Raw genomic sequence first — 27068 nt, forward strand, 5'->3', positions numbered from 1 at the left:
TCAGACATACACACGTTTGAAAATTCAAAACAATGTTCTTTATCACAAAATTCAATGTATTGCAAAGAGCACTCGTCCCAAAACATTGTACTTAAGGACTGATTAAGGGAATTGTACAGCCTACTGTACTCTAACCACTGCACTACCGAGGATCTTGATATACAATTCCCTTAATCAGTCCTTAAGTACTTAGCTAGCAGCTGTGAAGAAACGTCACAGCCCTCCTTCTTCCACGAAGTGAGATACACACACTTTGCTCTGTTTTGGTTTCAAAGGCATGAAAAATCAAGAAACCAAGTCTGGAAAACAGCAAAGCACAGTCCTGAAGAACTGTGATCAGATAATCTTCCACAACGGCCAAACCAACATGCTGCTATTTGTATCAGCAGATCTAATTACTAGAGCCCCACCCAAACACAGGTGGCCTCTCTTATCTCCTGTAATATGTCCTCAATTGGTCTCTTCTACGCATAACTCTGCGCCTGCGTGGGTCCAAGACTTCCACATCCGAATCGACCAAAGATAATGGAGATTGGCTTCCTGGGCTGTGTGCCAAGCCCCCCTCTTCCAAGTCACTCCCACCTTCTTCTTCGTCTGAGGAAACTGCACTACCTGACTCTGTTGGCAATAAAACAGGCCTATGACATGTTGATGTTTCCCCTGCCTCCACATTCCTTGGGGCAGGAGCTGGGCCAGAGCCAACCACAACATGTAACTAAAAGTTAATTTCATATTTCTCACAATTCCTACATGATATAGTCATTCTATATCAAGATCCTCGGTAGTGCAGTGGCTAGAGTACAGTACTGCAGGCTACTTCTGCTGATCATGGGCTGCCAGAAGTTTGGCAGATCGAATCTCAGTAGGCTCAAGGCTCACTCAGCCTTCCATCCTTCCAAGGTTGGTAAAATGAGGACCCAGATTCTTGTGGGCTATATGCTTACTCTTTATAAACTGCTCAGAGGGGGATGTAAATCACCATGAAACTGGTAGTCTAAATGCTATTGCTATTCTGAAATTATACTTGCATTTAGTTTGTAGGAATCTATCATAAATCACCAAAAAATTTTCAAGAAGCAAAACTTTTGAAAAAATTGGTATCAGTGATTTATTTTCATGAAAATTGTAACATATTATTAGCAGTCTATAAAGCCTTAAATGGTAAATATTCAAATCACCACGGAGACTACCATTAAATTCATCTGAGGAGCTGCAGTTGCAGCTCTGTTAATCCATTTAATGGCTATTCTCTGTGGTTGTTAAGCTTTAGAGATCTTGAAAAACATTTCTTGTGGGGGTGGAGATACAAGCACCTCTGATAGCTTTAAAGCTTAACTTTTGTAGGCCAGTATTTAGCAAATCTGCCTTGTTTTTACATGATTTAAGTATTTTGTTTAAATGATCTTTCTTTGTTTTACTGACTGTATTTTTCGGAGTATAAGACGCACCAGAGTATAAGACGCACCTTAGTTTTAGGGGAGGAAAATAGGGAAAAGAATCTGCTTACCAGATATTCATCTGGCTAGCATCCTTAGTCTGGTCAGCTTCAGCACATTATCTTGTCCCCTGGTTAGAGCTTTAAAAAATCTTATTCAGAAAGAGTAACAATGAAAGAGCTTGCAAGCCAGTATGAAGTGGGAACATCGTTAGCACCTGGTTAGGGCTGGAAAGAAATATTTGGAGCAAGTTAGAGCAATGAAAACAAACCTGCAAAGACTTATGGCTTGGAAAACATTCTTCGCAAAGAGTAACAATGAAAGAGCTTGCAAGCTGATAAGAGCTGGGAACATTGTTAGCACCTAGTTAGGGCTGGAAAGAAACATTCAGAGCAAGCAGAGCAATTAAAAAAAACTATAAAGACAGGGTTTGGAAAATATTATTTACAGAGAGTAACAATGAAAGAGCTTACAAGTAGGTAAGAGTTGGGAAAAATTGTTAGCACTTGGTTAGGGCTTGAAAGAAACATTTGGAGCAAGTTAGAGCAATGAAAAACCCCCTGCAAAGACTTAGGGCATGGAAAACATTCTTTGCAAAGAGTAACAATGAAAGAACCTGCAAGGTAAGAGCTGGAAAGATCACTAGCACCTAGTTAGGCTGGGAAAATTCAGGTGCATCTTATACTTTAGAAAAAAAAGTTGCATTCAGAGTATAAGACGCACCTGAATTTTCAGTCGATTTTAGGGAGGAGAAAGGTGCATCTTATACTGCAAAAATACAGTACTTTTGTATTCTAAACTACCTACAGGAAATAAATTATTGGTAGTGAAATGTGATACAGGTATAAATATTAACAATAATTTCAGCTGAAGAAATGTGAGTGTTCTTCCTCAATTTTAAAACCCATAATGGTGGAGAAACAAACTCTGTGCCAAAGAAGTTGCATCTGGAATCCCTCACCAAATGGATGTAAAACCCATATTGAGAGAAGCATAGTATCAGGTATAGTATCAGAGAGGTTCTTCTAGAGGACAGAATTATCAGTTTCTTTGTGACAGGGACCAAATGCCATTGGAGGGCCTCCCTGCCTCAAGTGCCTCATTTACATTCTTCTATCAAGATAATAGCGCAGCATCTGCCACCATTTAGTCATCTGGAGAGGAGAGCAACACCCATATGCTGCAGATACTGCATGATACTGGTGAATAAATATTCGTCAACCCTGATGACCTGGCGTCTGTTCCAGACTGGCTGCTGTGCAAATCTTTGAAGTTGTTTAAAGTGTGCCGCAATGTAGATGATGAGCTCGACAACGATGGCATAAATACATATGTAATTTCAATGTTTCTCAGGAAGCCAGCCCTGAGTTGAAGTCACATGGCCCTTGAGCTGGCCTAATGTCTGCAGGAAAGGTATAGCTTGAATACTTAATTGGGACTTCCTGGTTGTGCCTTTGATGTGTAGAAGTGGCAAAAAGAAAGGCTCGCTTTGCTCTGGGAGAATGCTTGTCAGGGCCTCATTTGCGACCTGCAGTGAAACTGGAACAAGAACCTGAAATGTAATGTACATAAAGTGTTTAACTAATGAGAGTCAAAAGTGAGGTTCCTAATGTTTTAAGCCAGTGTTTCTCAACCTTGATAACTTGAAGATATGTGAACTTCAACTCCCAGAATTCCAGTCTCTTAAACTTGTCAAATTGAGAAAAACTGGTTCAAACTGATTTAGATTTTTTTTTTTGCTATCAAAGAAAGAGAAAATGGGATATAAGAATGATATTATTTATTTGGATCTGACCAATTTAAGTACATGTTTTTCTTTCTTCAGAACTGTGTGGATTTATTGAAAGTCCATAGTTCAACTCATAGTTCCCTCTAAGCTGAGCAGTGAGCAATCGCTCACTTAAAAATCATCATCAACTCAGAGTTTTCCAAACCTGCCCAGAAGCCGAGAGGGAAAGAGTGAGAGGGAAGGAGAGAGAGAGGAAGAGAGGAAGAGAGAGAAACAGATAGAAAAAAGAGAGGAAGGAATAGAGAAAGAAAAAGAATGGGAGTAAGGAAGAGAGAAAGAAAATCAAAATCTAGTTTGAAACTAGCTCAACTATTTAAGTGGCATTTTGATATTGATAGAGTTGCCCTATTATGAGCTCACATAGACACACAGTACAGTATTTTATTTTGAAATTCTCTGAGGCAAAACAGGGTGGGTTTTTTGTTTGTTTGTTTGTTTATTTATTATTTCTGTGCCGCCCAGTCCTGAAGGGACTGCCGCTCAGACACTATACTTTTCCGCCCCCCCCCCCCCCCCAAAAAAAAAAATTAGAGGGAACACTGGTTCAACTCCTGTACTTTCCAAGGCAGATTTTTTTTATTTCCTTGCTGCTGGCTACCGATGCTAGGTCCACAATTGTGCTTTTGCCATTGTACACCAATCAATGGACTGAATACTTTTCATCAGTGGTGGGTTTCACATAGCTTTACTATCGGTTTGGAAATGGGACCTCACGCATGCACAGTACCTTCTCTGCATGTACAGAATGTCTATGATGATGACTGGGTGGGTGGGGAGAACCAGTAGAAACCTACCACTGCTTTTCCTGTTCTGACTCATACAATCAAGATTACTTCTGAAGTGTTTCTCATCACCCACTCTTAAATAAGCACTGTTGGGTAAGATTAGAAGCTTAATTTCCTTGGTGGCCACTTGCTTGGCCGAAGTAAAAGGTGTCAGAGCCAAAATTTTCTTCAATCTTCTTTTGCTTCCTAAGAAATTCTACGTTGTCACTGGTGACAAATGAAGCTTATTTGCTGAAACAATAATAGCAAGATATACCAATTTGCTTGGTATCCTAGAACTCCCAAACTGTTTTTGTATGATAAGCATAGATGACACCTGGTAATATAATTGTGGTCTCTCTCCCTTTAGAATACTTTAGTCTCTCCCCCCCCCCAAAATCAAAAGGATTACAGTGACTACCATCAATATATAGCACTTCAATAGCTTTTCAGCAATCAAGTAAAACTGTCTTAAAGTTTCTATCCCTTAATTGGAAAGAGACTGAAAGAATTTTGGGAATTCCAATTTGATAATGGAAGTTGTAATCCAAAAATCTGCTAGATTCTGGTCAAAGGAAAATAGATAGGCATATTTGTAACCTCACATTTATCAGAGTTAATTTGTATCAGTATTTATCAAACTTGGCAATCTTAAAATGTGATAATTTCAACTCACATAATTTCAACTGAATAATTATAATTATTTAAAAAGTAAAGTTTTATCTGCCATGTGAAAAAAAATCATATTAGGAATTAATATGGACATTATTATTATTATTATTATTATTATTATTATTATTATTTATTAGATTTGTATGTTGCCCCTCTCCGAAGACTCGGGGTGGCTTATCTCTCTCTCTCTTTCTCTCTCTCTGTGTATGTGTGTGTGCAAAGATACTCTGAAGAAAAATGTATTCAAATGCCTGGTTTCCACATGGAAGAACTCTGATTGTGTTCGGAAACTTCAGATCATGCAGAATGCAGCTGCGAGAGCAGTCATGGGCTTACCTAGGTACGCCCATGTTTCACCATCACTCCGCAGTCTGCATTGGCTGCCGATCAATTTCTGGTCACAATTCAAAGTGTTGGTTATGACCTTTAAAGCCCTTCATGGCATCGGACCAGAATATCTCCGAGACCGCCTCCTGCCGCACGAATCCCAGCGACCGATTAGGTCCCACAGAGTGGGCCTTCTCCGGGTCCCGTCAACTAAACAATGCCGGTTGGCGGGTCCCAGGGGAAGAGCCTTCTCTGTGGCGGCGCTGGCTCTCTGGAACCAACTCCCCCCGGAGATTAGAACTGCCCCTACTCTTCCTGCCTTCCGAAAACTCCTTAAGACTCACCTTTGCCGTCAGGCATGGGGAAACTAAACATCTCCCCTGGGCATGTTAATTTATACATGGTATGCTTGTGTGTGTGTTTGCTATTACATGGGGTTTTTCTTAAACCGTTAAATATTTTAATTAATTGGATTGTTGTGACTGTTTTTACTTGTTGTGAGCCGCCCCGAGTCTTCGGAGAGGGGCGGCATACAAGTCCAACTAATAAATAAATAAATAAATAAATTCCATCATCAACATAAACTGGCCATTTCCATCTGTTCAACAAAGTCAATTTGGTTAACAAGCAACATGAAATAATCTTAAAGAAGAAATGAAGGGAGTAAATTGAGAAATGTATCCGTTTCTATTTGATGGTTTTTGCAAAAGAGGGAGAGAAATAATAGACAAGTGCTAAACTCAACAGACAATGAGAGCAGATGGACAAAAGGGAGTCGTGGGCAGGCTGAAATGGGGAAGCAATTCTACTTGTGTGATCTGATATGATGTCTCATTAAAGAACGATTATTTCTTGCTCTTATTTCAGTATTCAGCAAAAGTCAGGGGTCATATACTCCTTTAGCTTTGTGGGGAGGAATTTGCAGATAATTATTTGGAAAATAATAGATTGGAAATAGCTGCCAAAAAAGCAAGAAAGAAGATAGGTCTAATGCAGAGCCAAGGGATCTGACATTTATTAGATATGTATTTCTATGGAAGGTTTAGCTATCCCACAGGACTGAGGACATCATTTATGAAAGGCTGTATATGAATTATTTCAATAAAATAAATAATGAGAGGTTTTTTTTCTATAAAGGTTGTGAAAGAATCAGTTGTGTTGGTAAGAGAGAAAGACCTCTGAATGTGTTGGGACAATGCACAATGTCACTTTTTGATTAGCGGTGGCAATCTTGGTTCCAAATGCCATCAAAACCTGAGGAGATAAGTGGTTTTACTCACATAGGAATACTGTGTGGAATACAATAAGCTCTAATAGATAACTTTCAGTGAATTAACTTGAAAATTCTGATGAGTCAATACAGGAAGTTAAGCTACACAGGAGTTCCTTAGTCAAGATATATGGCTTCCTGTTTAACATTAATCTTCTATGGGAAATGTTTGTCCTCAAAAAACAAGGATGGTAGCCAAAGTCTTCTTAAATGGTACCAACCCAAGGTATGTTTTATCTTAAGTTAAATCTAAATCCCCCAATCTGCTTATTGTGTCAGATTCTTTCCACTTTATATTGCCAACTTCTCACATGGTGATCAAAATATTACTTCAGTCATATATTCAATAGCAAACTGTTATTTCTGCTGGGATAATGTGAACATAGTAGTGCTTATAGAAAGCAGCAACAGACTGGGAATGTGGGTTGGCATAGACCTGAGAAGACAACCAATTTCCCTTAATATATCTGGGCCTGCCATTCTCACAATCTTATTCTTTTGGCCAGGCTGATTTGGAAATAATCCCATTACTTAAGATGAAAAGGTTTTACTGCTTTAGTTTCTAGAGAGTATCGTTTTGAGACAACCATCCAAGAGCTTTGCACATCCACTCCACAACAATTCTTCTCCTATTGCCTCTGTTTTTCTTGCCACCTGACTTCTGTCTACTGCGCTCTGTGTCCTGTGTCAACTGTTGCCTCTCAATCCGTTATTATAACCGATATACCACATACGGCTCCAAGTCACAGAATGTGTAATGAAAATCCCTATTCTCTTTTTATAAAACCAACCTTAGATATTTTTCTCATATTTGGATGGTCTTTCTCGCTTTCCATATTGCCTGGACATAAAAACAAAAAGAACCTCAAAGGCCCACTTCTAACTGCCTACCCAGTATCACATCTCCAACCTTTTTACTTAATTGAAGCTTCTTTAATTTTTATAGCCAAATTGGCAGAAATGGTTGTTTCAGGGAATATTTCATCTTCCTCAACATGCTGCCTTTGGCAGCATAATAACCTGCAAAGGAAAGAAAGGTTTTGCAGCTTCAGTAATCACTTCCATAATACTATCTGTGGACTACACATGTACCAATTCTCACATAATTTAATTTTCAGAAAACATTATAGACACCTGCCACTCCCTTGTTTCAACAATTGCTGAATCTGACAAAACTGCATTTATGTATGCACAGTTACTTTTCTTATATATGATCTAGAACCATAACTGATGGGCAAAAACATGAAAATGTTATTGCTGTGCATTTATTTATAAGTAAATAAAAGTAAGGACAAGCTCTTCTGAAAGAGTCAATTAATCAATGTGTTGGCAAAACCTTGGCTTCTCCTTGATCTCAAGTAATGCTTCTTTTATGCTTACATTTTAAAAAGCTGTAGGTTATGCAACAATGCCAGACTGCATATTAGAAGTATTTCAAATCTTTTGTGATATTTTTTCAATGGTAATCTCACATAAGAACATAAGAAGAGCCATGCTGAATCAGGCCAAAGCCCATCGAGTCCAGCATTCTGTGTCACACAGTGACCCACTAATTGTCCTTGGGGATCTTGAGCAGAAAGAGAAGGCAAGACCCTCCCTTTTCCTTGACCCCCAACAAGTGGTACTCAAGGGAATCCTGCCTGCGTCAACTAACATAGAGGCGGCACATGGACATCCGTTTCAATAACCACCGATACACTTGGCATCCAGGAATCTGTCTAATCCTGCCTTGAAGCTATCAAGGCTGACAGTTATCACGACCTCTTCTGGAAGTGAATTCCATAAACCAACGACCCTCTGGGTGAAGAAACATTTCCCTTGAATAAATTATACAAGACAGACTGACATGCAAGTTTAAACCTCACCTGAAGAAACTTCTTTCTTGGAAATCTATTCACATAGTTGGTGGTATTCACTTCACTTATCACTTATCTTCCACTTATCTTCCCTACCAGTTTGCAAATGTGAACATGTGCGTCCACCCATGCATGCAACCCTACACGCATGCGCTTTGCTCTAGCAAGCAGCTTGCACGCATGCAGCTTCAAAACATTCAGAAGAAAGACAGCATAGAGCCTGGGTGGGGACGGCCCCACCTGCAGGTCGTCACTCTCGGTTCACCCAAACTGGTCCGAACCTGCAGAATGCCATCTCTGAATTAAAGCCAAGGTGGCGCAGTGGGCAGAGTGCAGTACTGCAGGCCACTAAAGCTGATTGCTAGATCTGCAGGTCAGCGGTTCAAATCTCATCACCGGCTCAAGGTTGACTCAGCTTTCCATCCTTCCGAGGTGGATAAAATGAGGATTGTGGGGGCAATATGCTGGCTCTGTTGAAAAGTGTTATTGCTAACATGTTGTAAACTGCCCTGAGTCTAAGGAGAAGGGCAGCATATAAAAATTGAATAAATAAATAAGTAAGTAAGTAAGTAAGTAAGTAAGTAAGTAAGTAAGTAAGTAAGTAAGTAAGTAAGTAAGTAAGTAAATAAATAAGTAAACAAATAAATAAATAATAATAATAAATAAATAAACTATTATAAATCCAATTCTTCTGTAGCTATGCTCTCTCTTTATTTTTTGTCTTCATCCTAACTTTCAATCTATTCTCAAAAGTCAACAGATGAGACCCAATCTCAAGATCAGCCTGTTTTTTTTAAAAGATTGTCATCAAAGCATTCAACCAAGGAAGGTTTTCTTCTCTTTCTGCCTTAAATGTAAAACAGACAGGAACTTAACCTGAGAAAAATAACTTACCCTTTGTTCTTGCATGGCTACAAAAGTTTGGAAACCAGGCGCCACACCAAACCCAAGTTCTTGAACAAATGGCGGCTCAGATTGACTGTGGATCTGGACTTTGACTCCTGCTTCAAATGTTGTTTCATCTAACAAGAGAACAAAATATATGAATCAACTAGAGAATATTATGATTTTTAAAGAATTAGTGCTGCATAGATGCTAAGCTATATCATTACCACCTATCACCATTGTGGTTTCAATCTTGTAAAATCTTATAGCCTTTTAATTTTTTATAGGTAAAATATACTGTGATGCCAATTCATAGGAAGAATCCAAATGCTACTACAGAAGCATAGGGGGCAACAGTAGATACGCAATACCAAACTCAAAAGGAGATAATTTAATTTCTGTGCAAACCATAGAGAAATAATTCTCTTAAGTCCCAAGGGGTTTTTCTGGGAAATCATTTATAATTCTGTTTTTAATCTCTATGAAGATATTATATCATGATGAAATCCATACTATATCCATTCCCCTCATCCTTTTTTAGTATAATAAGTCCATTACAGAGTTTTTCTTGCTAGTTGCCCATAATTAAGCTGTCTCCCTTATACTGGCTGACATTAATGTTGAAGCTTAGTAAAGCTCTTAGGATAATTAATCATTGGTTCAATTTTTTTTTTTAGTTTGGAAACTGACTATTTAATTCTGTTGCATGGACAAAACAGCAGTTTTTAATCCTTTGTTTCTGCATAGTTACATCTAAAACTATCCACTTTGTATTACCTGAATTATTACATCTGAATTTGTTCAGTGTAACACATATATGAATAGTTTTTGAAAAGTGGACTGGAAGCTCAAGCTAAATGCTACAGAAAAACGCAGCTAACCTCCATTTCCTGGCAAATACCACCCTATCTTGCAAGAAGTAACAAATAAATTGATGCATGTATTACTGATACATGACAGCACTGAGAATCCATTTTTCCCTACAGATTATCTGGGAATTGGGGTCACTGAGCTGTCAAACACATCCTCTACCTCTTTGGGGACTAGCAGCTAATAACTCTTTATGGCATTCTCTGCATGTTTGTTCACATTTCACAATACTTTTCCATATTCAGGAGAGCATTTTGTCTCCCTCTGTTCATTTCAGCTCACCTGACAGCAGCCCTCTAGGAACTCAGCTGTCTGCCTGAGTTGCAGATGGCAGAGCTGCACAGGTAATTCCAACACTTCCTTCGTATTTGGCAAAAAAAACACACCACAGCAACCCCCCAAACCCCCAATTTCTAGTTTAAATTTTCTTGACTTTGAGATCATTTTATTCATTTGATTAATTTCAGTTGTGTACTCACAAAACAGAATTTATTTATTTATTTGATTTGATTTGTATGCCGCCCCTCTCCGAAGACTCGGGGCAGCTCACAAAAAATCAAAAAACCTCAGTATACAATATAAATCATTAAAATTCAATTAATATAACTAACTATTCTAAAACCCATTCCAAAAACCTTTAACATTAAAAATCATTCATTCACATTCGAACAGCAAGCATACATCATGCATTAATAATGATGGAAATGAAAGTTGGAAATACAAGTGGAATTTCTTTCACTAAATGCTATGTTTTTTTACAGATGCAGCAGAAAACACAGTGGATTTGGTCAGATTGATGTAGTTTATATATGTGTACAGTGCTATTTTCTGTTGCCGCCTTTCTCTCTTCAGAAACATCTAAAAGATAAGTATGATTTTATTTTTAAGAGAGCACACACAGAGACACAAAAATTCCCTTATATCATGCTGAAAAGCTTCTTTGGCAATCTGTGATGTGGGGGAAAGGAAAAGTATTCAGCTTGTTTATTTATATACTTTAAGATCTGCACAACTCCAAATAATTCTGGGCAGAGTGTGTTTGTGTCTGTATCAAAAAGGCATGCTTCTTAATTCCAATAGACTACATTGCTTAACTTGAGTTGCATTGATCAGTGACAGCCATATTTCAAACTCAGCTTTGCCTGGTCAATACTCCTACCATCTGGGCTGATTATTTTGTTGAAAGTTTCACTTTGTGCACATCTGTGAAAGACAATCTGGCACATTTCACTCAAGCTGGCAAAGTGTGTGTGAATAGAGACATTTCGATTTATCATTACAGCTTCCCATTGTTATTTCTTCATGCTGTTATTATGGCTCTCCAATGTGCAAAGAACAAAGCCTGCTATTTGTCAAGGAAAGTACCAGGAGAAACAAGAATATAACAGAGAAAAGGCCAAACTAAAGGCCAAAACTGGGGTTGAGTATGAATGCTGAATTTCTGATAAATAAATAAATAAATAGATAGATAGATAGATATAGATATATTTTTATTATACATTTTTCTTTATAATACATCATATTTTCAGTTTTGCAACAACAGCTTACAGTATATATTTTTATACATGTGTGTGTGAATATATATATATATATAAGACTTCCTCCCTTGCCCAGCACATTAAAAAAACAGGACACGAAATTGACTTTGAAAAAACTAAATTACTTCACAAAACAGAGAATTTATATAGAAGAATTGCTCTAGAAGCCATAGAAATTGAGAGGAGCCCCCTTTGCATAAATAAAAGAGATGACACGTCCCGCCTACCAGAAATTTGGAAACCAGCCTTAAACAAAAAAAAACACCTCATAAAAATCACCATGTCAATCCTTCTAATAATTATGAATTATGAATTTTAAAATTTGGAAACCAGCCTTAAACAAAAACACTTCATAAAAATCACCATGTCAATCCTTCTAATAATTATGATTACACCAACCAATCAGATCACTGAAACATAATCACCCAATCTATTTGCTACATTCAAACCAAATCTCCACCCCCACACTATATACTAGGAAGAAATGACAGTTGCAAACATTCCATTTTACAACAGCACGAAGCTTGGAAACTTCAGCCTGATGATGGTATGTGTATGTAGATTGTTCTGAGTTCGGGTTTTGCCCCGTGTAATATTTTGAGTGTCTATGCGACGTTTCGGTGAAATCACATTCACCATCATTAGGCTGAAGTTATAAGCTTATATTTACAGCAGCATGGTGGTAGAAATTAATCTCTGATTACTGAACTGGTAACGATGGCTGGCTGGCCATGCCCCTGAACCAGTACTCCGGCCACCGCACTTGAAAGCGGCTTGCAAAGAACCCTCTGTGCATGCATAGAGGGTCACTTCTGTGTTTAAATGCAGGTCCGTGCAAGACAGAAGCGAGCACGCACGTGCAAAAGGAGCACTTCTGATACAATGCAAACCGGTAGGGAAGGTAAGTAGACCCACCTGGCAGATTCATACTTCATATGCCCAGTGGACAACTTTTCTAGCAGAAAGTTGTTGATGCTGTTGGCTGAGTCATTTGCTGGAGTAAGAATAGTTCTTTCCCTCTGCTGTGAACCACAATCCACTCCAGCCTGATGAATGTTGGGGTATATTCTGTCAGTCAATCCAATCAGATCAGTCAAAACATTGCAAAGGTTACTAAGAATACTCCTCTTTCAAAAGCTTTTTACCACCAATATCAGGTAATAATTTAGAATTCTGCCCTCAAATCACATTGAAGGTGATCACACATATTAACTATGATTTAGGTCATAAGATGGATGAGTTGAGCAGGCCTTGACTTCATCTGCACTTGTCCCTTGTGGCACAACAGGCAAAGTCTGTCTGAAGTTACCAGCCAAAAGCATTGTTAACTGCATCCATAACACTGTTGCTAATGTCCTGGAGCGTCCTGTATACAACTTCAAGACCTCTTTTGTGAGTCCTGGTGCACTCACCCCACGTGATAAGTTTGGCTTCTTGAACCACCTGACCCATGTAACTCTGCTTAGAGATATTAGAAAATGCAGACTCAGAACGATTCAGGTTGAAAGGTAGAGTGAGCCATCTTGCCTCTGTCGATCACCATTGCTGCAATTCCTGAGGAAGCAACGGCTAGGGCAATATTCCTTCTTCTTTTAATTTTAGCCATCTTTTCTGTCAGCTCAAATTTTTGTTTATTTGTAAGATTCTTTGTTAATATATTGGTCTTTTCCTTGTTTATTTTAAGTCCTGCCACCGCACCAAACTCTTCTATTTTCTTTCTTTCTTTCTTCTTTGTTTATTTATTTATTTATTTATTTATTGGATTTGTTAGCCGCCCCTCTCCGTGGACTCGGGGCGGCTAACAACAGTGACAAAAAACAGAATGTAAAAATTATTAATGTAGATCCTGTTTCTAAGAGTTCTTCCAAAATAAATACCAGGTCATCTGCGAATGCTTGTACTTCGTATTTTTCCTTTTTTTAATCTTCAAACCTTCAGACTTTTTCTTTCTGTTTATCTTGTCTAGTCTGTCAAAGTCTAAGTAAGACTTCTAGGGTTAATATAAAATAAAAGAGGGGATAGTGGACATCTTTGTCTTTTACCTTTGCTTATCTTGAATTTTTCAGTTATTTCTCCATTTACTATTACGTTCACCGTTTGATTGGAGTATATTGTTTGGATCATCTTTATAAAGTTTTTACCAACGTTCATACTTTTCAATTGTAATGTCATAAACTGCCAGCTAACGTTAGCAAAAGCTTATTGTGCATCCAGAAAAATCAATGTTAGCTAGTTTTTCGGAGTGGACTTCATAAAATTCCAAGATAATAATCCTCATGTTATTTTTCAATTGCCTTTAATAATCCACATTTAGTTATGATATTGGCTTGTAGTTTTTTAATCTGTTGAGGATATGTGCCTTCCTTTGGAATTAATGTTATGTATGCTTTTGGACAGGTTTGGGGGAGTTTGGCCTTTGATAACGCTTCAATTATTAGACCCCCAGCAATAATGGTCCTATTGCCTCTTGTAAGCTTTTATAAAGTTCTGCGGGAAGCCTGTTTGATCCAGGTGCTTTTTTGTCTTTTAATTGCTTCCGTTATTCCCATTGTCGTTATTCTTTCATTTAATATTACTCTCGCTATGTTCAATATTTTAGTTAGACCTGCCTTCTCGACATACTGATTAGTTGCATCTTCTGAGGTTTTTTTCTTGACTATACAGTTTCCTAAAGAATGCTGAATTTCAAAACTGTAATGTTTGAATGTTACTGTAATGTTTGCCAAGACTTCAGTGGGCTGAAGATCAGCTCTTTATAGGGTTTTTATAGGGTTTTAAAAACAGTTGAATCTATTTTAGAAATCTTAACAATAGGTCAAACATCAACGAAAGACATAGATGTACCCTTTCCTTTAAAAAAAATTAAATAGAGGCACAGACTCTTACACACACCCATAGAGCCGGGGTGGCGCAGCAGGTAGAGTGCAGTAATGCATGCCACTGATGCTGACTATAGATCTGCAGGTCAGCGGTTCAAATGTCATCACCGGCTCAAGGTTGACTCAGCCTTCCATCCTTCCAAGGTGGGTAAAATGAGGACCCGGATTGTGGGGGCAATATGCTGGCTCTGTTAAAAAGTGCTGTTGCTAACATGTTGTAAGCCGCCCTGAGTCTAAGGAGAAGGGCGGCATAAAAATCGAATGAATGAATGAATGAATAAATAAATAAATAAATAAAAAGAATATCTGGAATAAACTGAGCTTTAAGCTTTAAACGATGACAACATAAATGAGGAAAAAATATTTATGTGCTATCTAAAAGATGATCTTTTCTAACACGCTATTTGTAAGTGTGAATTATTCATATGTCCATCTATCTTTCCCTTTCTTCTCTCTATCCCTTTTCCCTTTCTTTTTTTATTTCCTAGTTGGTTGTATATTGTATATTGTAGTGTTTTTAATGTACATATTCTATAAAGATTACTTTTAAAAAAACAGTTGAAAATGTACATATTTTGAAAAACATAAAATTACCGCTATCTCCAGCTTCAAGGCTATGCTGAGCAATACTTTTGAGAAAGAAAGTCCATTTTCAGGAATATGATAACAGAACACAAAAGTCCATTTGTAGAGTGGACTAGTAACATATCCATTATTACTAGACCCCCCACTGCACTTTCCTATTTATCGTGTTTTTATCCTATTGCTATAAATAAAATGACTTTTAGCAGTTTACACAATATAAAACCTCATCAAATATTCACAGTATAAATGGAAAACAATTAAGCAAAATCATATCATTAAAAATTCACTCATTCAATTAAATGGATGTCAGATTTAAGCTAAAATGCATTATGGAACAAACTCTGACATACATTGAATGCAATCAGTGAGAAGGTCAGTCTGATTTCAATTGGGAGACTTTCAGGAGGCCAGCACAGCTACTGAAAAGCATCACCTTTCAACTTCAGCTCATTCATATTTTCAAAAATTGAGAACCATAAGCAGTTTCTTCTCAATGACTCTATGGGTTGGTTCTATTCCAGTTGAAATTAGCTATCCTGCAAGTACTCAGGTAATGGGCTTGGTGTGTCAAAATTAGCCCTTTAATTGCAGCTGGAAGTTAACCAGCACCTCAAGGATAATATACTCCTGTGTAAACTAATACATTGCATTTTACATTTATTGCAGTTTCCTGATAAAAGTTGCAGTTTCCAGATACAAGTTGAAGACAGTCCCATATAGACAATGCTGCAGTAGTCTAACCCAGTGTTTCTCAACCTTTTTTGAGCCGCGGCACATTATTCATATTTTCAAAATCCTGGGGAACACTGAACGGGGGGGGGGGGGGGTGTGGCGGCTAAAGAAAAGTTTTGACAAAAAAAAATCTTCCTCCATTTCGCTCTATTTCTCCCTCACTCTTTCTCTCTCTTCCTTCCTTCCCTTCTTTCTCTCTCTCCATCCCTCTTTCTTTCTTCCTCTCTTTTTTGCTCTCTTTCTCTCTCCCTCCTTCCCTCCCTATATGTCTTTCTCTCTCCCTTGCTCTCTGCCTCTCTTGCTATCTCTTTCATTCTCTCTCTTTTTTTCTCTCTCTTTCTCTCTCTCTTTCTCTCTCTCTGTCTCTCTTTCTCTCTCTCTTGCTAGCTCTCTTTCTTTCTCTTTCTCTTTCTCTGTCTCTCTCTCTCTGCCTCTCTTGCTATGTCTCTCTTGCTCTCTCTCTCTCTCTGCCTCTCTTGCTATGTCTCTCTTGCTCTCTCTCTCTTTCTCTCTCTTCCTTTCTTCTCTGCGGAGGCCGGCAAAGGTTTTTCTTATTTTAAATGTTCCAGGTGGCAGGGGCACGCACACACACCCGACATTCCAAATCCTGCCTCAGCTGTGAGAAGAACGCCTGCCCCGCCTGTCCTGCAGCCCTTTCGCTGACAGCCTGGGACAAAAGCGCTCGGTGAAGGGACTGCAAGAGGGACCGGGCGGGCGTTAGCAGCCGGATGAGGAGGACGAGAAGCCACCCCCAATCCCCCCCTTCCCTGGGTGCCTTCCAAAGGCCCCTGGAAAAAGGCAGGAGGTAGCAACGAGGCGCGAGGACAAGCAGGCAGCTTGGCGGAGGGGAAGCGCTGACGGGCTCTCCTCCTTCCCCACCCCTGCGCTTCTCTCCCGCCCTGGCTTTTGCTTCGCCCGCAGATTTCCCCGCAGTTCAAAAGGAGGCAAGAGGTGGCCTGGATGAAATTGCGGGGAAATCATGGGGCGAAGCGAAAGCCAGGGCGGGAGAGAAGCGCGGGGGTGGGGAAGGAGGAGAGCCCCTCAGCGCTTCCCCTCCGCCAAGCTGCCTGCTTGTCCTCGCGCCTCGTTGCTACCTCATGCTGCTCCCACCATGGCTGCGTGCGGTTCCGGTGCCCCTGGCTGAAGGTCGTCCTGTGGCTGGTCTTGGGCTTTACGGTCGCTTCCTGGTTCCCTCTCCTCCCTCCGCTTGTGTCTACCGCCAGCGCCTCATTCCTCGGAGCTGCCGCTTCCTTCCAGGCAGCCCAGCCACGCTGCCGTAGAAAGTGCAGAGGTTATTGCCGCCACCTCTGCCTCCACTCAGGGAGCCACCGTGGTTGAGCTGAGCGAGAGGAAAAGGCGCGGTGACCACGGTGGCTCCCTGAGTGGAGGCAGAAGCGGTGGCAATAAACTCTGTGCTTTCTACGGCAGCGTGGCTGAGCTGGACGGAGGGAAGCGGCAGCTCCCACTCGAGGAACCCACGGCAACGGGAGACGGCTTGGTGGGAGGCGACGGCGGGAGACACAGGCGGTGGGAGGAGAGGGAACCAGGAAGCGACTGTGAAGCCCAAGACCATCCACAGGACGACACTCAGGCAGGGGCGCCGGCAGCGCCCCGCCCAGCTGGAACTTCTCGCGGCACACCTGGCCATGTCTCGCGGCACACTACTGTGCCGCGGCACACCGGTTGGGAAACGCTGGTCTAACCAGATGACAATGATGACACAAATTACGTAGCAAGGTTCTCTGGCATTAGGAAATGCCACAACTGGTATACCAACTAAAGCTAGTCAAAGGACCATTTAATAATGTCTTCTAACTATCACTTCAGCAGGAGTTCTCCTTTAAGATAATGCCTTCCCATTAGAAGACAAGAATGGTGTCAGCACCACCTTAGTGGACAAATAGTACTGTCTTTCTTGGGTTCAACTTCAGATTGTTCTGCTACATACTGATATGTTCTTGGCAGATCTCTTACTCAGTTTATTAGGATGGCTGAGCTGTCTCACTCTCATTATAAAACTTATCTCCTTTGAAAATAGTTTACATGTTATTCTAAAAGGATAGGGAGCTCTGTACAGGTGGATAAAGTGCAGGGTGAGAAAGAAGAATCTTTTCCATCATGACATAGTTTGCACAAATGTGGTAACGTATTAATGGCGAGGTGCATTTGAAGCAAGTAGAACAAACATCCCTTTAGAAATAATGGTTATAATTGGGTGCACATCTGAATATGAATGCCCTCAACTCGCCCAATACTTCAATGAGATGCATATACTTGTACATTTCTGAATCTTATTAATCATTCATAACAACATCCATCAAAACTTGTGGTGCAAGAAAAGTATTGTTATCACTGCTGGCAGCCCATGAAGTTCCAAGTGCAGTTTGACAAAAGGTACATTTTTCTCAATAGATAAGAATATTTGTAGCTCAGTGTTGACTGTGAGGTCCTGGGTGCTTGGTTGTTTTCTTGCAAATGTTCATTACTGAACTAGGTAACAGTGCTAGAGGGAGCCAGGTTTGCTCTGTGTTTATATACCTACAGCTTGCTATGTCAGTATTAGTGGGACAGCGATGGTGGTTCCTTGATTAAGATGTTGTTTATTATTTGATTGTCTGAGTTGGTAGTTCCTTGATTAGGGTACTGTTTACTCCGAGAGATATGGTTATATATTAGTCAGAGTATAAGACACATCTTAGTTTTGGGGGAGGTAAATGGGGGGTTGGGATTCTGCCTGTCATCTGCCCAGTGTCCTTAGTCTGGTCAGCTTCAGCACATTAGTTTGCTGGTTTTGAGTTTGGATAAAAAAACAGCTTCTAAAGCACAGTTGATAAAGAAAAGCAATGAAAAAAGCAGGCAAAGCACAGAAGTTTGTTTCATTCTTAGCACCTTGTTAGGGCTGAAAAATAGCTTCAAAAAAGCTACATTCAGTGTATAAAACACACCCAAATTTTCAGCCTCTTTTAAGGGGGGGGGGAACATGCATCTTATACTCCGAAAATTATGGTAATACAGTGGTACCTCGTGATACAAACCCCTTGTGATACGAACCCGGGGTTTGGAAATTTTTTTGCCTCTTCTTACAAACTTTTTTTGGCTTATGAACCCACTGCAAATCGCTAAATGGCGCTCCACGTTCGTCCTCCAGGAAGGACGTCTTTGTGACGTCAAAGCTCCGCCCATGGAATTCCCTATTGGGAATCCCCACCTCCTTTCCAGACTCCAGATCGGCCGAAAATGCCGCTGCTGATTGCAAAAATGGCGCTCCGCTGGGCGCCGCCGCTCGGCTGTAACATACTGAAACAGCTGGGCGCTTCTCGGTGGCCTCCCGAACCTGAACCCGAACTTCTGAACTTCCTGAATGCCGAGAAGCCCCCCGGCTGTTTTAAAAGGTGACAGCCAGGCAGTGGCGCCCAGCGGAGCGCCATTTGGCGATTTCCCCCCCTTTGCACGCATTAATCGCTTTTACATTATTTCCTATGGGAAACAATGTTTCGTCTTACGAACCTTTCACCTTATGAACCTACTTCTGGAACCAATTAAGTTCGTAAGACAATGTATTACTGTACTCTTCAAATATGAGGGTAATAATCAGAGCAACTTATTTGTAATGAAGTCAAATTCATCTGTGCTGTTATGTGTTAGTATCTTTGCTAGTAGATTCTTGAATGCTTCGATTAAAATAAGTATCCCCCACCCACTCCAGAACTGCTCTCAAATCTGACTTCTGCATTCCTGGCTCGCTGAGCTTAAAAAAAATTGTTCAAGACTTTCTGGTATACTCCCTTGCATCTCAAAAAAGAAATTTGGAAAATAAAGGTTATTTCTACATCACACAAAATATGTAGAAAAATAACAACAGGGGAGGTTTTACTCATTTCTTTTATATCATGAACATTCAACAAATTATTAGCTAAATGACGTTTAACTAGTACCTGCTATCTTTGGAGACTCTTTAGAACCAACTCAGTATTGGATTCAATAAACACAGGTATCTTCTGATTCGGTGATATCAAGCCAATAGTTCAATTTGTTTCTACTTAGTAGCTTCAGATTACAGAAGTGTACACCCAACAGACTTAAATCAACTAAATTCCTTTTGCGGTGATGTGTCTCTGTAAAACTATTAACAGTTTTGTTCCTCAAAACCCATTTATGGTATCTGTTGTCCTCTGAGATTGAATTTTAAACTTAAAATTGAAAAATATGCAGATCAGTTCTCTCTTTAGCTGGCCAAACTCCAGTTTCGGCTGATAAAACAGCAGGTGTATTCCTGGAGCTGCCAAAAGAGCAAATTATAATAAAAACCTATAGTACAGTAAAGCTCAAAAGCCACAGATATATATTTTGTCTCCAAGCTGATGATGGCCAGATGCACTATAATACAACTTCCATCATTCCCAGGAGCGGGGCTACTAATAATCCTTGTTGGAAATAGATGAAAATCAGAATGGGGAGGCTGGTAAAAATTATAAGCCTAAAATGCATAAAACTATGTCAGGAAAGAGGATAAACTTTCTGGTCTCCTTTTCATTTTAAAATAAACAAATTCAAGTATTTATCTCAACCGCAAATGTCCAGATTTTCAACATATAATAATAAAAATAATAAAAAACAGAGGATAGGATGGAAGAGTCACATCACATCAAACATGCCTATTCTGTGCAGGATACTCTTTTCCCAGTCTGTTCCAAAACTAGATTTTGACAAACCTACTCCTTATCTTTTCTTTCAGGTTATTATGTACCATAAATCTGTGATTTCCGACGGCCTGAATAACAGAAGGTGTTGCAACCAAGTATATTACACTTGTAGTATTTTTAGCAAAGCAGATTGTGCTCACAGCCAAAATCTAGAGGCCATATGCCCTGAAGTATATTATTAAAAAGTATATTATAAAATATCTAGGACAGAAAGAAGTTGTCCCTGGATTCCTAGGGAGAACTCACCTGCCACGATTGAAAATGAAGCATGTGGCTTCTTGATCAACCTGCCAGAAACCCAGATGATAACTATGAATAGATATCTGGGCATAACTAAATACCATTTTCTTGAACTATCCTTTGATGCTGAATGGGGAAACAGGCTAGGAAAAGGCTATAGCCTTTCCCCCTTCTTTCTTGACTATGGCCTTTTTCTGAGAACACCCCATGTTCGAAGAAAGAGTGCAGACATGTGAAAGGTAACCTCATGTTTCTTCATGCTATTTGGGATTGTTCTTTCAGATCCGTGCTTAAAACAACTATTAGGCAAGTTCTAGGCACCAATTTTAAAAACTGGTTCTTGTTCCATTAAAATTCATTTTTATGTTTTATTTCAAAAGTTGAGAGAGATTCAACATAATCTTCTAGGTGCATTATGGTGTACTTTCTGTTATTTAGTTATGAAATAATAAATGTTCCTTAATTAGCCTGCAATCTGCATGAAAACACAAAAGAATATCATGAATAAGTGTTACTTATTTTTCCCAGTTTGGGAAATGGAATGGCCCCATAATCTGGCATGATAAAAGAAGCAGAATGCATAACAAAAAACATTATTGGCATTTTCATTGCCTGCAATACACTAGGATGCAATGCGACATTTTCAGGTTTGTTTGAATATGGAAGAGAACATACTGTAAGTCTTTCACAGAGGAAAAATACAAAAAATACAATATTTAAAATTATTGAGCTCTTAATTCCCATCCTATCCTGCAAAGAAATCTAGAGATGCTTAATCTAACTTGCTTTCCATTAGACATTTCTTGTGTGTTCCTTGGGAAGGTATGGAACTCTGTCCATCAACACAAAAACCTCCCCTGTTGCTATTCTAGAGTTTACTTTATTGTTTGCAAGCCAATGGAATGTTGGAAAATGTAAAGAAGAAACTTATGGTCTATCTCATAGCATGGCAATTCTCCAAAAACCAATTGAAGTGTGTTAGAAGAAGTCAGATTAAATAAGATCAAATATCAAGATGGGTTGGATCCAGTTTGGTACAGTAGAAACAAAAATACAAAGCAAAATCAAAAATTTTTCATTGTTCATTCCTGTGGAAGTAGTAGTTGGGCAGTATTTTCAGTCTAAATGCCTCCTTCTGATTATATGACCCAGAAGAAATGTATAAAATCAGCTTCTTGGTGCACATGTGCACACGAGTATGAGAATACACACAGAAAGTGTTCCACAGGAGAATATATAGATACCTCATCGCTGATGTACAGTTGTAAACAACCCAGAAACAATTGTTAGCATGCTTTAACTACCATATCTATGAAACTATGCGCAATGCTAACTAAACTTCCCTGGGTTATAATGACCAGAAGATACATTGGCAAGTCACTTCTTAAATTTTTCCTGGATTTATACCTGCTTAATTATGAGACAGATTAAATTTATTAGTGTCAAACAGCTCCACTTCCGTGGGCAGATTCAGAAAGTTTATTTTCATAGTTATACTGTTACCAACTACTGCCTCTTTGTTTAATGCATTATTTCCATGAACAAGTAGTGATAATTTTTAATATTAAAGTTTTTAACTTCTGTAAAGGAGATCCATCTAACAATATCTCCATTAAGATATTAACCTCTGTGATTATAATCAAATTAGGATCATTTGAACAGAATTGCTTAAAAAATATATGAGAGCAATACTGAATACAAATAAAGTAAGAATTATTAGGTTTATCACAAATGAGGGCTCTTTGAAAATTAGAAACCTCAATTAAAAATTCTGATAATTGCAGTTGATTCATCTAGTTTGCAGAACAGAATAGGCGAACACAGCTTGAAGCATGAAGTTATGAGGTCAAGCAAAACTAAGAGATGCATGTTACGATTAAGTTGATCAATTTCATCTTTCTGTTAGGTAACGTAAGTTAAAAGGGATTATTAGACACTTTGATATTTTACATGTAAGAAAGATCAAGAGCTCTAATTACTTTTAATGTTTCTTTCAACATAAATTGAAATTATTAAAAATTAAGTTTAAAGAATTCATAGTTTGCTTACTAGTGTATTTAATTATTTTTTAAAATTATGCAGTTGTATATGACTTTTTAATATCTCCATCCCAGATTCCAAACTGTGTTTCAGCTGTAGAAGGTCTAATTTAATGAGCAACGAATCTGAAATTTGAGGGTCTTATATTAAGGATATCTGGCAGCTGGTTCAGCAATTTTAAATTGGGGAGGAGGGATGGACGTGAGAGGGGCGGCAGTGTGGAGACGAGCAGGAGAAGAAAGCTCAGCAAAGACGGTGACCACCAGAAACCCAACTGAAAATAGTAAGAACCGCTTTAAGGCTTACCACCATCACTGGGATATTGTGCCAGGGTCCGCTTGTCCATTTAGAAGTTGGAGACAGTGGGAGTTTGGGCGTTGGGGAGTGCAGAGGCGACAGAGGATGGAAGTCAAGCATCAGAAGTGATTCAGAGCATCGGAGCTGAGTGGCGGGTTGTGATGGCAACTGCGGCAGTTGTAGTAATGAAAGGGACCTGTGACGGAACACCAAGGCTGGGACAGCGAGGCCGGGAAAACGAGCAGGTGGGGGCAGACCCGAGGAGCAGCCTAGTCAGCTCATGTGATAGCCAAACATGTAGAGCAGTGTGGAGGACAGTGGTTTAAACATGGAGGACTGGGAGCAGCCCTGAAGATGCGGTCCAGACACCGAGCATCCAGACACTGCGGTCACTACCTAGGAGATCATTTATACAGGTGAGCAGGGACTCCTTGGACCTGATTTTTGCACAGGAGATGAAACCCATCTGCTGGAACTTTATCACCCCACTGGAGATTTATCACCTCACTGGGATAGCAACCATTAGGTTGGCTTATAACGCCATAAATATAACAGATTCCAATAGGGGAGATGATGGGGGGGAGGCTCTCTTTTAGAGATAACTTGAACTTAATTAAGGACCTTATCTTAGAGACATTAAATAGGGAACTTTATTGTGAACTGCCTAGACTGGTAGCAACTATTAGTGTAGCTCCCCCTCCTGTAGGCTTGAGCACCAGACTTAGCTTGAGGCCTACCACAGGTTGTATCTGGGGAGAGAGACTAGTACAGAAGCAGCCATAACTTCAAACATATCAGTGTCTATTAATTCTATCATAGGTTTGAGCTCAGGTTTGAAGAATTCCATTGATTCAGCCACTCCCTTTGTTACATTGGGGCTTACATTATCTCCTGCCTATACTTCCATTCCAGCAATAGACTCTTTTGATCTTATATTAAATCTAAGAGACACCATTGCTCAGACTACCATAATATTGATGGGTTTTTTGCCGAGGGAAGCCTTAATTGGCTCAGGAAGAACTTCCTCTCCTAGTGTAAATATACTTACAACAGGGACATAGGCGAATAAGGCAAACCCTGGCATATTATTCTATGGACAATGAGAAGAAAAGACAATTTTGTAACTTCTGTACATGCCTTATATGACTTTACCGCAGTTTCTTTATATACATGTTTTACTGAGGCAGGATGGTGATGGTGGTTAGAATAAATGATTAAAGAATGAGGAAGCTGGGGGCGAAGGATGGGATGGGGATGGGAGAGCCAGAACATCACGGTCATGATTGGGAGAGGCAGATATGGTGGGAAATGGGGAGTAGGTCGTTCACAACTAGGACTCGCTGTCTTAGAGCAATTCATTTGGAATACATTATTTTCAAAGTATGAATCAAAGTTTCACAGTCCCTACTCTTCCCAATATCTCAAATTTCTCAGTGACAAAGGGCTAGAGGAGTCATGCTGGACATCAATAATTTTACTGGCTTGAGTTGGGGCCAAATGGATTCTTCAATGCACCCATTGTGGCAATCTGTGAATGTTGTCAAATATTTAGTAAAGAGAAACTGCCAATTTATTGAGAAGCCAGCTGGAGGCAAATGTTATGTACATGCATGACCATGTATTCCCTGTTCCTTAGCAGATGGAAAGCTCCACCCTTCAAATTTATTCCTTCTCATTGCTCTAAGGCAGTTTTGTTTAACCAGAAAATTACAGTTCCCCACATCTGGAGATTGCAGTTATAAGAGACTGCATTGATGTATACCTGAGATTATAGGAAGCATTTCAGGCAAAGCAAATATAATTTTATCCTAAGATACAGCTGTGTTCCACGGTTGGTGTGACACCAATATTAGGTAGGTTTTACTCAATTGTGCTTTTCAGGTTTTGTCTTTCCAATTATGACACAGTTGTCTATGATTCTTTGATTCAGTGGCAAAGTCATTTTTTCTTAAAATAAGTTGTGGGCTTTAGCTTTTCATAGACAAGAATTTTAATGGTTTAACTGTTTTTTTTCATAAGACAGGATCCAACCCTTTACACTTTTAGGAAATTTTGCCATTTTTAGCCTACATGGTTTATCTATAACCTGAACTGAATCATATAACGTCATTGTTACAGTTTAAAATTTCATCTACATTTCTTTTATTATTTACATTTATTGGGAATTTCACATAAAGATAAATTTAAGCAAAAAGAAAAGAAAAAAGGGCAAAGAAAACAATTAAAGCAACTAAAGTTATTAAATACAACAACTTCCAACCTTTTCTTCAACAAATTAGAATCTTATACTTCCTCACTTTCAGATGATTTAGGAAGATGGGGCCAAATCCCTTGTTTCCCTCACTGAGTATCTTTTTAAAATATGCAAATCATAGCATTATTTTCTTCTTTCAGTACAAAAAGTTCAGATCAAAATTTCAATCTTTCAAAAAGAATTTTGTTATTTTTTCTCAGGTTAGCTTTGCCATTTCAGCAATATATTTATTTTGTTATTGAAGTTATATTCTGTCTTTCTGTTTATTCCAACTCTATGTTACAATTTTTAAAAAAAAAATATACAAAGTATTAATAACAACAAAAATACAATTAAAACTGAACATGTCTTATTAAAAAAGTTTATATATTGGTAAAACATGTATTTTTCAACCATATTCCTAAATCCCAGTGAAGTTAAAGACATCTTCTTAGGCAGCACCTTTCTTTCAGAGCTTGGAAAATTCACAGGCTCTTTTCCATTTATTTGATAGGTGAGGTTCTGATAATATGGGTATCTGCAGAAGGTATTCTTCTGGCCTCATAACTGGGTAGAGGCTTGCAAGTTGATCAAAACAATTTAAGGTTTTAAAGGTCAACACTGGTTCCTTCATTTGTGCTCAGTGGGCTATTAATTGCCAGTGCAGCTCTTTCATATAAACTTTGTAGCCTGCACAGCAGCTAGCAATCTGACTGCCTCATTTTGCAAAGATTTCTAGATACTTTGAAAGGGCAACCCTATGTGAAACTCCCTGCAACAGACAAGAAGGGCTGCAAACAAGGCATGGATAATTGTTACTAACTCTGATATCTCAGGAAGTGATTCAGATGATTGCTAACTATAAATAGTAGTGGTCCTAAAACTCTTTATTACCAGTTTGCATGCACACTTGTGTGTGTAAGACACTTCTATGCATGTGCAAAAGTATTGTGGGTGGGTAGGAGGAGCTTCAATCTGCTGGTACTAGCAATTCTAAGAACCATCCAAAACGGGAGCAAACTACCACTGACTATAACTGTACAATAATAAACACATTCACTCCTATAGCCAACTACATCTGAAGGTAACAGGCATTCCCAATTGTGAACTCAAGAATATCAATCACAATGGCTAAAGGCATATCTTCTGGAAAGGGTATATAGGTTATAGATTGTATAAGATCACAACTATCTGCTGTAGAGAAGATAACAAGTCATTTCATAACTTCAGTTTTTTTCTTCTTGCACTTTTTTCTTTTCACTTTAGTTTTGTCTTTTATCTTGTAAATATAAAAGCCAAATATCACTCATGCATCATCATGAAATCTCCAGAACTGTAAAGCCTATGGTTGAAACCTGGCATGTATATTCTCCTTGATTTCTAGGTATTCACTAAGGAAGGATTTTTTAAAATGATCATTAGATCATTAATTATTTCTTATATTATTACCGACACACTTTGATATTAAGGAGTTAGATGTTCTACTCCCCCCTCCCATCTGAAAGAGCTCTGTTCCAACTGCCAGTGCGTGACTCAGTTGGCCTGGCGGCAGGGAGTTTAGAAATTTTACTCCATGCTAAGGAGTTAGACATTCTACTCTCCTTCCAAAGCTTTAAGTGTCAATGTATCAAGCCCAATCATACTCATTAATTAATGAGTATAATGAGTATATCATACTCATTAATTTTCAAGTTTTAACTGTCAATTTATCAAGCCTGATCGCATAGTTTAGTATTGAAGCATGGGTATCCAGCTACTAATTTCTCAATAAATAGTTTAAAAAAAAAAAAAGTTGATCACAGGCTACTTTAAATAACAAGGTGTCCCAAAATAACCCTTACTATTTATATAGGATCATGTGTTATTTTGTCTCCCATGAAAATGGGGTAGCATGTTCAACAGTGACAATTTTTACAATTCCCATCTCAGGGTTTCACTTAACAAAAGAGCAT

At 39.0% G+C, this 27068-nt stretch overlaps 1 protein-coding gene across 1 annotated transcript in view; it reads right to left on the reverse strand.

The window, feature by feature from the left end:
- The window catches only part of LOC139175735 (acid-sensing ion channel 2-like), a 259104-nt gene that overhangs the window by 28942 nt on the left and 203094 nt on the right, over positions 1–27068 (reverse strand). The window contains exon 3 of the mRNA XM_070766970.1: positions 9009–9136. Coding sequence (XP_070623071.1) covers positions 9009–9136 — 128 coding nt within the window. The remainder of the gene's footprint in view (positions 1–9008; positions 9137–27068) is intronic.

This window comes from Erythrolamprus reginae, chromosome Z (assembly GCF_031021105.1).
Source record: "Erythrolamprus reginae isolate rEryReg1 chromosome Z, rEryReg1.hap1, whole genome shotgun sequence".
NCBI classification, from domain to species: Eukaryota; Metazoa; Chordata; class Lepidosauria; order Squamata; family Dipsadidae; genus Erythrolamprus; species Erythrolamprus reginae.